The sequence below is a fragment of the Chaetura pelagica genome, unplaced genomic scaffold, assembly GCF_000747805.2.
Source record: "Chaetura pelagica isolate M959 unplaced genomic scaffold, ChaPel_1.0 scaffold112, whole genome shotgun sequence".
Taxonomy (NCBI): domain Eukaryota; kingdom Metazoa; phylum Chordata; class Aves; order Apodiformes; family Apodidae; genus Chaetura; species Chaetura pelagica.
Genome location: NW_009952798.1, coordinates 2,154,321 through 2,166,964, shown reverse-complemented (window position 1 = coordinate 2,166,964; position 12,644 = coordinate 2,154,321). Strand labels below are relative to the sequence as shown.

Here is a 12,644-nt window from a genome sequence, read left to right as displayed (position 1 = left end):
CTGTCTCAAAACAATTCCTGTATATTTCAGAAAAGGTGGGAGGATTGATCCTATAATCAAGTCTTCCTTTCCCAAAATCATACCTAATGTGTAAGAGAAGGTTAATAATAACCAGCAAGGCAATTTCAAGGGCAATGAAGTCCCCTTCCCGAACAGTTTAAGCTTTTATCTTATGATATTCTCATAGAACACTTCTACTACTTTTAGAATTGCCTAGTATCAACAGTACTTGAAATTGTTATGTTAAATCTAAATTGAAAAATTATTAAAATTCTCCAGCTTAGAAGTAGTCCAGAAAATACTGGATAAGCACAGATAAGTTCTGATTTACCTGACCTAAATTCTACTTAAGGGTATATGGCAAAGTTTTCTTGTTTAATATTTCTTCTGGAAGCTTGGAACCACATACAGACATAGCAGAGAAAGGACTCAGAGACAAGGCAGTTGTAGTCAGAAGATGTGAACCTGGCCTGCAGGTAGATGTGAACTTGTTCTGCTTGTTCTGCATAAGTGTGAACTATCTCTGGCTGGAAAGCTCTGGTTCTGTCTTAGCACTGCGTCCAGGCCACTAGGATTTGGTAACATGGATCATGGGTTAGAAACAGTGAGATCTGGATGACCAAGAGAACTTGGCTTTGTCTGCAAGTGGCCTATATACATAGCCCCACCAGGGGTAGCAGAATCTGCCAGGGTCAAAAGTATTTTGAATACTTCAAAGGGACTAGTTGCAAGTCTAGGAAGCATAGCAGGTATAAAATAAATCAGCAACTTAACTGGGTTGACTTTTCTTCCCTGTACTCCTAATATTTTTCAGAACTTGATTATCCTGGATCCTCTTGTGGTGAATGAAGAAAAAATCAGGCCATCACTAGAGAAACGCCTGGAAGCCATTATCAGTGGAGCTGCTCTGCTTGCTGATTCTTCCTGCACGCGCGATCTGCATCGTGAGCGCATCATTGCTGAGTGCAACGCCATCCGCCAGGCTCTCCAGGACCTGCTTTCTGAGTACATTAACAATGTAGGTAACCAGACTTTTTTATTTTTTCTTATCTGCTTCAAAGCCTAGACTTTAACCTATAAATAGTTTAATTCAAAGTAGAATTTAACCTGTATTGCTCTATGCGCTCTTTTGAAGGTTGAAAGGGGCATTTTCTACATGAGTCTAAGCAAAAGCTAAATACCTATGTTCAGAATGAGTACTGTGTCATACACTCCATGGAAAATTTTGCATTACGTGTGCACCTGTTTAGGTTACTTCAAGCTTATGGTGAACTGTCAGTAGTAGAACAGAAACATAATCCTTCAGACGCTAGCAAGAGTTTCTTGGTCATGTAGCTTCCTAGAACTTAGTTTTAAAATGTAATCTCTGTTCCTGTAGAATGCAACAATTTAAAATAATTTAAGATCTAAGTACTGCGTTAATATCAGTTTAAAGTAGAGGGTTCACACCACTACATTTGATCTGTGTAAGAGCACCAAGTTACAAGTGACTTAACTATTGAATTAGAAAGCAGAAATCTGATTGTCTGGCATGCTTAGAGGCCAATGAATGTGTTGGTATTTCAAAAGGAATATAGTTTGGTGTTTTAAAAAGCACTACAAGATTTAAAGAATGGATTTTGCACTTGTGTCTGGCAGTTAAATGATGAAACAGTGGGGACTCAGATGCTAGTGGTACAAGTACACAGTGTTATTATCATGTGTTTCCTCTGGAAACATTTTCTGTAGAAATACTGTTCTTAGCTAAAGATACTTGAAGGTAATTCACCCAGCACATTGAGAGGATAATTGTATCATAGAGCTGTTTGTTTCTTTCTTGGGAAGCTGGAGTTCCTTTCTCTTCTGTAAGTCATAGTGGTTAACACAGTACAAAGCTGTTCTAATGACACTTTCTTAGTCTTATACTGTTGTCATTAGGGTAATGAAGTGTAGGGACTAAGATGATCTATGCATGTCAGATGGTTTTTTATTTCATAGATGTGCTTTTTGGGGTTTTCTTTTTATTTATCTGAGGGTGTGGGGCAGGTGGAATTTGCAGCTTATTTGTTTCAGTTGCTGTCAATTCAAGTTGCTCTTTCCGTCTCTATACTAGATAAAGCTGATTTTCTATTTTTACTCAAAATTTAGCTGCAGTTTCTGTTGAATGCAGCGTAATTCTTGAGCTCTCTGGTGCATTAGACATGTGAGATTTCTTTAGCACTGGTTAGCTTGGAATGTTAATCTTTGCCTTTTTGTAGCAGATGTCTCTTGCACTATCTGCTCTAGGGTGGGTCAGCTTTTGCTTTTGGCTGAAAGGTTAATAAGGAGAGGCATAGCCTTTAATGGTTGGGCTTGATCATCTTAAAGGTACTTTCCAACCTAAATGATTCTTTGATTGCTATTATTCTAACCTGGAGCAGCCAGGGCACATGGGAGGATGCATATGTGGTGTGTAGCAACCGATATTGGTCCAAAGAACCACTGCAGGTTTGTTGCAAGAACCTTCTATGGGAGTTCCATGTCTGGGAGGAGTAAAAGCTACATGAATCTAAGTCAAGCAATCTTAAATTCCTGGACTCCTGAAATAAAATTGTGATTATATTTTCTATTACAGAAATTATCGTGGTTTTAGGGTTATGTAATGCAGACAAAGGGGAAAAGAATACATAACCCATTCCACTGACTTTAGAAAGTCAGGAGCAGCTATTTTAAAATGGCAAAAAGGGAAAGTGTCATATCTGCTGCAGAACAGTGTACAAGGGGGCAAAGACAAGGAGAGAAACAGCAAGGAAGAAATGTGGAGGATTTAGAGGTATGAGGTGTTATGCTAGTGTTAAATGACAGGAGTGAATTTCAAGTTTATAGTTTACTTTAGTGCTCTTGATCTGCCTATACAATTAATATTGATCTCAGTGAAAAAACTCATGCCAATAATAGTTTATGGCTTTTACTCAGACTAGATAAAATAAGTTTTTCAATTAGAAGATTATCAGGTGTCAGTTACTTGGTTTCACAACTCTAACTCACTGAAGAATAGATTATAGACTCAGGAGACAGTGATGATTTATCACTGTCTTCTAGGTTCTTCTATTAATAATTTCAGTAAGCTAGGACTGTGAATTGAATGAGCTATAAAAAAATATGCCAGCCATTTGTTAACACAGTACAATTTAAGGACTAGGTTGTGATTCCCTTCTCCTTCAGAACACAGTGGCACTCCACAGACAATCCCAGTGTCTATGTAATACTTGATGTGAGTTTATGTGTTCTCGTGGTGTGCTTGTGCCCCATGCCCAGCATGAGGCCCTGTACTTGTACTTGAGGGGCTCTGTAACACAGCTTGTATGTGAGTGGGAAGTTTTATTCACCCACTATCCACACTGGGTGTGCTTTTGCTCCTGCCTTTGTCCTAATGGTGTATGGCTCCCAGAACATAGGCCTACCTACTGTCATTTCAGTTCTTTTCAAGTTCTTTTCTCATGAGCTGTAGTAGTCAGCTGCTTAGAAGCTCACTGCTACATTTTTTTTTCTGGATATGTATCTGTCATTTCTTGCTACTATATTGGTTTGACTACTTTTCTTAAGGCTTCTTGCAGTGGGAAGTTCATTACTCCAGGGACATTGCACACAGGTAAGTGCCACCTTCACAAATTCTTCTCTTCCAGCTGATTTACCAGGAAACTGTATGAGCTGCTTTGGTACTGGTGACACCCAGTGTCTCTCTAAAAACTCTGGGTTTGGTGCTAGAGGTGGCCTGCCTGGAAGGTGTTTAGCAGGATCAGTGCCAAGAGCTTGAGTGTCTAAATTCTGTGTAACTGCTGCTTCACCTGTTGTTGTGATACTAGCCCTCAGTGCCTAAACGGATGTACAGGAACTTCTGATTTAGCCCTAACTATTTGAAACAATGTAAGGAATGTAGCTTTTGTGGTTCCTAAATTTGTATTTTTTTGTGTCAATTATTTTAAGCCTCTAGTAAGCCCTAAGTGCATCAATTGAAATCAGGGGCCTATTGATGCCAGTGATAAAACAGAGGTTTTACTCAAGCTGGGAGAAACATCTTTGCTGCAGATGCTACCTTTTATGTAAGTGGCTGTTTCTTACAGAGGGTCATGGTGAGGTGATACAGTGGAAAGTTGAGTAAAATGTTCTCTACGCTAATAAAGGCCCGCTCTGTCTCAAAATTTTTTTTCTGCTCACTAAGCAATTCAGAAGTACATAGAAATTTGCAAATATAATTCTTCTGCATGGCAGCAATTTTTCTTCTGGTATTTTGGAATTGTTTGTGTACAATTGTTATTCTCTCTGAATACTACATCAAATAATTACTACTGTGGATTTGGATAGCTTATCAGTTGCAGAATTAGACTATTGTGTGTGGATGATAATGTACCCATAGGAGCAATCATTTTGTTCTAGTAATATTCACCTGCATTTTCCTAATGACAAACTCTTGTCTTTGCTCATCCTTTAAAATGAAAAGTTACTGAATACCTTGTAGTGCAGCAATACTAACTCCATGGTTCTTGAGCTGTTTTTACTCCCAGTTACAACTGGGGATATGCACTTATCTGGGTGATCAAAAGGGACAATAGAGTTGTGACACTATGTGTTAAATTTGCTGTTGTGAGCAGCGATTAGGATGATTGCAGGCAATTCTTTCTCTGCCTTGATTAAATGGAGAGGGTATGTCTGAATAATTACTCTGCACTCAACTGTGGGTTTGAATAAAGATCACTAGATTGTTCAGACAAGGTTGAAAAAAAGTTGGTAAAGAAAGGAGAGCTATACTTGTTTCTCGAATTAAAGTTTCCTTACTTTTGGCATATAGTTTCATGATATTTGAGCTTTATTAGTTTCTCAGCTTATTCTGGATATTGGTTGAGTGTATGTGTAGAAATACATGTATGCATACACACACTGATCTCTGAATCTTCTTGCTTCACTGCAGGTCTGTGTCCACAGCTTCTGGGCATGAGAAATATTTAGGTTTGAGGCATATTTGAATAAACTGAAATGCTGGGAGGATGAGACTAGGAGCTAGAATCCCTGAAAGTAGGGGGACACCTGACACAGGGAGTGAGCTGGACTATGCTGAGCCCCCTAAGGAAAAGGTATGAAGTACAGAGCCCTCTCTAGCCATGGGAAGGGTCTGACTTAAGAGGAGGTGATGATTAGTTGTGATTTGTTCAGTTGTCTGTCTAGATGTCAAATCGTGCTTGTTACTCACTTACTGGAACCAAAGCATTGGGAGTTCAAAACCGGAAAAAGGATGGAAAACCAGGAGTCTTTTTATTTATTGATGGCATAGTTCTGGGCCTTACCCTTTGTCTCAGCTCATCAGTTTGAGTGCTGTGGAGTGCCAGTGCCTTGCTTTATACCCTTTTTGAGTGTTCTCCAGCAACAGCTTCATGTCTGACACATGGTCTCTGTATGGAGACTGCCTGTGATTGATAACATTTTGTGTAGCATTTTATTGCCATTCTTAGTCTTCTAGAGTAGAAGGACATATAGATATCTCGAGCATACAGATACCTCAAACTTCATGTAACTGGTACTTTATGGTTTCCAGATGAAAACTTTTAACTCTTGCCCCGTTAGAGGGAAGAGAAGACACTTTAATTTATCATCATGATGGTGCAGTGTATCTTACATGTAAGCTACTTCATCTTGGTCTGAGCAGAGGATTTTTCATTTCAGTGCTCAGGGGGAACATTCTGGGTAATTTGGGAAATTGCAGGAATTCCTCCAAAAGAGTTATTTCAGATGGAAGAAAAAAATTTGTTCAGCTTAAAAAGGGAATGTTTCAAATTTATATTTTTGATATTTCCCTGGTTGTCTTTATTAGGTATTTGCATCTCTTGGGGTTATTTTCCCTTAATTATCCATGTGTTTCAGCTGTAGAAAAGTGGATTACTAACAGCTAACAATATGTATATGAAAAAGCTGGTACTCCATAAATGGGAAATTAGGACAAAAAAGTAGTCTTTTTCCATTGTTCTGTTTAGCTTGATGTGTCTCTAACTTTCTTCATATAATGAAAATTATTCCAAACAATCATGTATGACATGGCTGAAGATTAAAGCAACTGTTTAGAGTTATGTTAAATATATTATTAGTTTAATAATATACTTCAGTATTGGATGCTCCTCCTTGTTGCCAGTGGTGGCTAGTGAGTTAAGAAAAGGGGACTGTCTGACTTGTCCTTTTTGGTTACTTGCTCCTTCACTAATATGTGTCTGGAAAAGTTCTGTGTAATGGCTCTCTGGTTGAAGAACTAAGCCCAACCTTGATACGCTAGACCAACCAGGAAGTTTGAAGGAATTCTGTGTTAAAGTCTTCAAGAACAGAAAAGTTATTGGTTGTTCATGCAAACAGCTGAACTACCCGTCTTCCTGAAATCCTTTTATTTCTCTATAGGAACATGAACAAAAAGAGCTTGTGTTCATGCCTTTTTGTAAAAAGAATGGATTCAAGGGTTCTTACTTTACTGTCCTCTTCATATTCAAACATTTTTAAAAACTGCTGTTCCAAAGAAGTTTGGAAGTCTGGTATAGCAAGATGTAAACTAGAAAATTTGCAATATGTGATGTGTGAGTGGGCAGCGTCACTCAGATTTTTCTTTTTCAGGGTTTTTCTAATGACTTTATTGAGTGTTATGTTTTCAGAAAAAAAGATGTATTACAATAAAATTGGTATGCTCATATGGCATATTATGCTGGCATTATGCAGGAAAACATGTAGTTATAATTCTGTTGTTGAAGTTACTTGGTTCAGTTGACTTCCAACACTCCTACAGTGGGGGGTTTCTTTCTTTTTATAGGCAGTATGTGTAATTGAAATATTTTCCAATGTGTTAGCTTTTGTCAAACATTTCATTCTATAGGGAAGTTAGACATGAACTATTCAGGAAGAACTATTTTTAGGGTATTTAAAAGACTAAAAGAAGTCTAGTGAATGAGTAAAGTAGACTTATAGTTGAAAAATAAGCTACAGTTAAATTTACCTGATTGAAAATTCTGTAAGACCATCTACAATAAACTGGGATCTATGCACGTGAGCTAGAGAAAGATCATGAAAGATTTCTTATTCTTAAGCCCTGTTCTTGATTTAATGGTTCTGAGCCAAGCTATTTCAGGATTAATTGGATCTTAATTTAAGGCTTACATTGAAATAATGTAGTGTGATGAGCAACTCATGGCTCTGTAGAGGATGATTCAGTACAATAGTCAGTAATTTATGTTTGGTGTACCTGTCAGCACTGGAAGTATAGTGGGTTGCTGAAAACTAATTTTTTTTCAGGAAACTTTCAATAAAGGAGCATTTTCTGTCTCCAAGATGAAATAAATCTTGAATTATTATAATAAACAAGCATTATAAATAAATATGAATGTATTTGTTAGCCCAACATGTAGCTGCTTAAATTACATATTTTTTTTTTTTACAGTTTATGGAAAAGGTTGTCATTACATGACTACTAAACACTACTAAAGTTTGGTGTTTCAGAAGGAATTTTTCTTGGTTTTCTCTCTTGTGTTTAGGACAGCTGATTGTTGTTGTCCAAACACATTTCTAAACTGTATTTTATTTCTGATTAAAAAGTATTTACTCCTTGTTCATGCAATGATTTCTACTAAAAAGATCATTCATTGATTGTTTAGGGAACTCATAATAGATTATTGGTACTTAAAGCAAATGAAGAACAAATCTGACTTTTTAAAGAAAATTATTTTTTTCAAAACAAATCCAAAATTCCTTAAAATCTTCCCTTAAAAACTCTGTAATTGCTAAGTGTGTAACCGAACTACCCCAAATATCTCTTTGCAATCTTTAAATGTGTTCAGTGCAATAGCATGCTGGGTGTTTAACTTCACTTTAGTCAGACTCCTGAGACTGCCTCCCATAACTCAAAAGGATGAAGTATGGACTAGATGAGTTGACAGTAAGGTGGGCTGAAAACTGAGTGAAGGGCCAGACTCCAAGAGCTGAAATTAGCAGCATGGAGTCCAGCTGAAGGCCGGAAGCTAGTGGCATACTTGTGGGGTCAATGCTGTTTAACCTGTTAATGCCCTGGGTGTTAGAGTGCACTGTCAGCAAGCTTGCAGGTAATACTCATCTGGGAGGAACAGCTGATATGCCAGTTGGTTGTGCTCCCCTTTAGAGTGACATAGGCAGGAGAAGCAGGCTGACAAGCAACTCAAAGTACAACACAGGGCAAGGCCAAGCATCATCATCATCAAGGCAGCCATTAGCCAGCAATATGCTCTTGCAGCAAAGGCCAACAGCCTCCTAGGCTTCATTAGGAAGAGTATAGTCAGCAGGTCAAAGGGTGATCCTTCACACTTACTGAGCTCTGGTGAGACACCTCTGGAGTGCTGTCTCCATTGCTGGGCTCCTCAGTACAAAGGTGACGTGGCTATGCTGAGTGAGCTGCTATTGTTCAGCCTGGAGAAGAGAAGGCTCCAGGGAGATTTTAGTGGGTACAAGTATCTGATGGGAGGGAGTTAAGAACACAAAGCTGGACATGTCTGAGGGGCTCCTAGTGACAGGACAAGAGGCAGTGACAGACATGTCTGAGGGGCTCCTAGTGACAGGACACGAGGCAATGGACACAAACTGTAATACAGGGAATTATATTTAAACAAGAAGAAATGTTTTGGTTTTTTTCCATGAGGGTGCTTAGACACTGGAACGTGTTTCCCAGAGACGTGGAGTTCCCATCCAAAACTGCAAAGCACCTGGCTTTGAGCAGTGGGTTGGACTGGATGATCTCCAGATGTCCCTGTTGACTTCAATATGTGGAGTGTGTGGTTCTAAACACTTGAATAAATTCCAAAGTCTGTGTAACTTTCTGGATGTCCCTGCCAGAAAGCTTTACTTTTGTCATAAAAAGTAAATAGCATTATTTGCTAATGTAGGATAAAAAGGTGCTCTGCTAGTGAGGGGATGACACAAAGTAGTAAAAAGAAGATTTCTTTAACTTTAATAATCTCTGACCATCTTGAGTTTGTGAAAGAGAGAGTAGTTTCCATGTTAATTTCTGTGCTAGTTAAGCCCTATATAAAACAAAGGTTAGAATGACACCTTGAATTTCTTGCAGAAATCATTTGGGGTTCGGTTGATTAAAGGCTCTCCCTATGAATTTCATCAACCAGAATGTTGAGGTCTGCTGTGAAAAACAAATGTTTTTTTCTTAAGTTACTAATACTTAAGATATTTCTACACCTATGAGATGCTGCATATCTTAATTTATAGAACTAGACGTGACTTCTCTTTGATAGACATAGAGACACTTACATAGTTCTCAACTGGCTTTTCAACTTGATTTCTTGCCTAACTTCTATTGATCTTTTTTATGAGCAATGAACAGTGGAATTTTATGTGAAATAGCTTATGATAACTTCTGATGAAATCAAAATGATTGCATACAAAATTCTAATTCTTTGCATTTAGTGTTCAGCCACATCTTAAACCAGTGATTTTAAAGAGCTTGGAGACCTGAAGATGTAAATTCAAGTTCTACACTTCCAATTTAATTTCTGAAAAGAAAATGAAAACGGCTTGAGGAACAAACCCAGATCTTTGTCTTTGGTCATAAATAGCATTAGTTGGCACTTGCTTTTATTTTAAGTTTCATTTCAGTGGATTAATTTTCAGTCATTTTTTTCTTTGATGTGCTACTCTTCTTTATCTTAATTAAAGAGGAAGAGTACTCTTTTGAACACTACATTTGTGACCAATATATATGACAAGAGGCTGGAAAAGTAAACATTCAAACCTATGCTCAGCATCATATTAATTAAAAGGAAAATAAAAGTCTTTTCGAGATAGGCTTTTCTCAGGAACTGCTTCTCACAGCTCTTTCCTAAGCCTGTGTTGTCAACTGGCATATTTATTTATTTTTTCTGATTGAGTATGTGAAGAAAATAAATGCCTCAAATCAGACAGCTGAAATACTTAGTAAAATGCAACAAATCAATTAAGTTAGTCTACTTAGTCTATTGGAAAATCCTTGTTATCTTTATTGCCGTTATTTTTAGCCAGTATTTCGTTACCAGTAGCAAAAATAAAACAAATGAATTCAAAGGTGGAAAAATAGGATAAACCACCTACTTAAATAGGGGCTGTACTCAGGAGTAATCTAGGATTATCTCTCCTATCAAGTAGCAATGTTTCCAGTTGCTTTCCAAATATTAATATTGTGTAGGAGGAATTATTAGTCTATAAAAGGAGGTAACTGGTAGAGGAATCCTATATGTATATGAATATATGCAGCTCTTTGCAGGAGAAATGAAGAAAAATAATAATTTTGAATTCTATGTAAATAGGAGAAAATAAGAAATATAATAATGACATACATCTTGAAAACAATTAATGGGAAACAAAATTGAAGCCCAAAGTAAATGTGTCCAGTCTGCTTCTTGGAATAATAAGGAAGAGAAATGGATGAAAGCTATGCAGACTTGCAGTGGAAAGTGTGACCTAAATGAAACCAAACAATTACTAGATAAAGGAATAATAAAATGTTATATGAAGGCTTGTAGACATTTTTGTAAGAAGGCAAATTCATTTGACATTTTGTTCATTGCAACAACTGGCTATGAAATTGAGTATTTATTTCTTGTCTTTTGAGTTATTGAAAATCTTTTTGCTTCTAATTTGATAAAGAGGTCTCAATCTTCTGGATTCTACCAGCCAACTCCTGTGTTCAACTGTGTACATATTAAAGCAATATTTCAAAATGAAATATACTGGGATGTCTTAGTTGATGCTGACTGGTACTGCCAAGATGACTGTCAGTTTTATATCTGTCCACTCCTGAACAGCTGTGGACCAACTGACTAGATTGTTGAGATGAGAGATGAAGTATTATTCTAGTTCCCAATGGGAAACCTGTTGCCATATATGCTGTTGCATATATGCTGTTGCCATATGAGTGAGCATTCAAAATCTGAATAAGCCCCAGGTAGGGCTGCCAGGTTCTTAGGCTGTTTCGCTCCTTAGTTATTGTGATCCTCTGAACACCTGCCTCTCTGAGCTGTAAGAACAGAATTTTTGTGGAGCAAGACTAGTGAGGGGCTAGTACCTCCATGTTCTTCCTAACAGTGGGAGAAATGGATCTGAAACTTTGAGATTTTGCTTCCAATGCCATCTTGCAGAGCGGTCAGAGCATATGCCTAGTTTTGTCAGAAGATCTGTTGTGCTTGCTCTGTTTGCATGGAATAATCTGCATGTGATAAACTGGCAAAATTCAATAGAAAAAAGATTGCTCTGGAGAATTTCCAGTCACCTGTACTCCTGATTTGTTGTATTCTGCCTTGATTCTTACTGTGTTTGCTTTCCAGTTAGTCTGTAGAATTGTCAATGCCATTTTAAATTTTTGATAGAATTGTAAGCAAGTAGTTAGTCCTCTGACTACTTAATTTTGTCTCTATAGCTTTCATCAGTATTAAATTAATAATTAAAAATATTAGTTAAAATACAATCATATAGTATTTTAGGTTATCAGGGATGTCTGACACCTGGTGTTAACTCCCTCCTCAAAGAAGGGCCCACTACAAAGCTAGATCAGGGTGCTCAGGACCACGTTCTGTCATGTCAGAGTCCTGAGGATGCACGTTCCAGGCCCTCTGGGTGCCTATTCCAGTGTTTCATCATCCTCATGGCAAAAGAGGGGTTTTTTCCCCCTCTATCTCATCAGTTTTCCTTTTCCTCTTGGTTTGCTCTGCATGCTCAGTTCAGCTGGAATAGGGGGTCCTGTTTGGTACTTGACACGTTTGTCAGCTGCTCAGGTCTGTCCCTTTCCTTGTGCTGGCTGTGGTACTTAGGCTGCCCGGTCTATCAGCCAGGTCAGCTTGCCAAGCTGCCTGTTTGCTTATTTTTGTTGGATTAGTTGTCTTTCACCTTTATGGAGCTGAGTCAGATTCGGAGAAGGGCACAAATGCTGTGTGTATATCCTCGGGGAGACAGGAGTTGAGTAACTGAGAGTGCAGAAGTGGGCTAGCTGACCGGAACTGTCCCTTTTTTGGTCTGTGCCCTGTTACCTGAGTCCATTCTGGGAATTCAGAAAGATCCTTGTGCTTTCTGTCTTATCCATCTGACTTGTCATCTTTTCCTGGCAATGCATAATGGATGAATTCTTAATGCATGTCTTAAGCCTCAGGTTGCACCTCTAGAGAAGTTCTTATTAGAGAACTTCCTTCTTAACACCTGGTACTTCTCGCAGCTAGTTCCTCCTTAGATAACTTAAGAGTTTTTCCTCCCTGAATGTTTTCTGGTTGTCGCTTGCATAGAAAAATGTTTATTTTAATGATAAAAACTGAGCCTGTTTCACTTCCTAGCAAGTGCAAATCTCTTATTAGATTAACAGCTCTTTTTCTCAGAAATAGCAGAGGCTTCCTGCTTCCTTTCACTTGTTTTTGTGCCTCACTGATTTTATTTCAGTATGAAATGCGTTTTACACTAGTCTGTATGTCCTGCATGTAGCTGTAGATGATAATTGGCTCTTGGTTGAGACAAAAAAAAATAAAATAAAGCTGTAATTAGCCAGGTTGAGGAAACTGGGTTTGAATAGTGAAGAAAAGGGTGGAAATCTGAGCATTGGAATACTTAGTCAAAAATACTAGGAGAAAATAAGAAACATTATTGTAACGGTTACAAGGGAAAGA

The 12,644-nt window shown here is 37.9% G+C and overlaps 1 protein-coding gene across 1 annotated transcript in view; it reads left to right on the top strand.

Annotated features, from left to right (window-relative positions):
• Positions 1 to 12,644, top strand: part of CTNNA3 (catenin (cadherin-associated protein), alpha 3) — a 431,886-nt gene that overhangs the window by 91,280 nt on the left and 327,962 nt on the right. Inside the window, exon 7 of the mRNA XM_009994846.1 lies at positions 815 to 1,018. Coding sequence (XP_009993148.1) covers positions 815 to 1,018 — 204 coding nt within the window. The remainder of the gene's footprint in view (positions 1 to 814; positions 1,019 to 12,644) is intronic.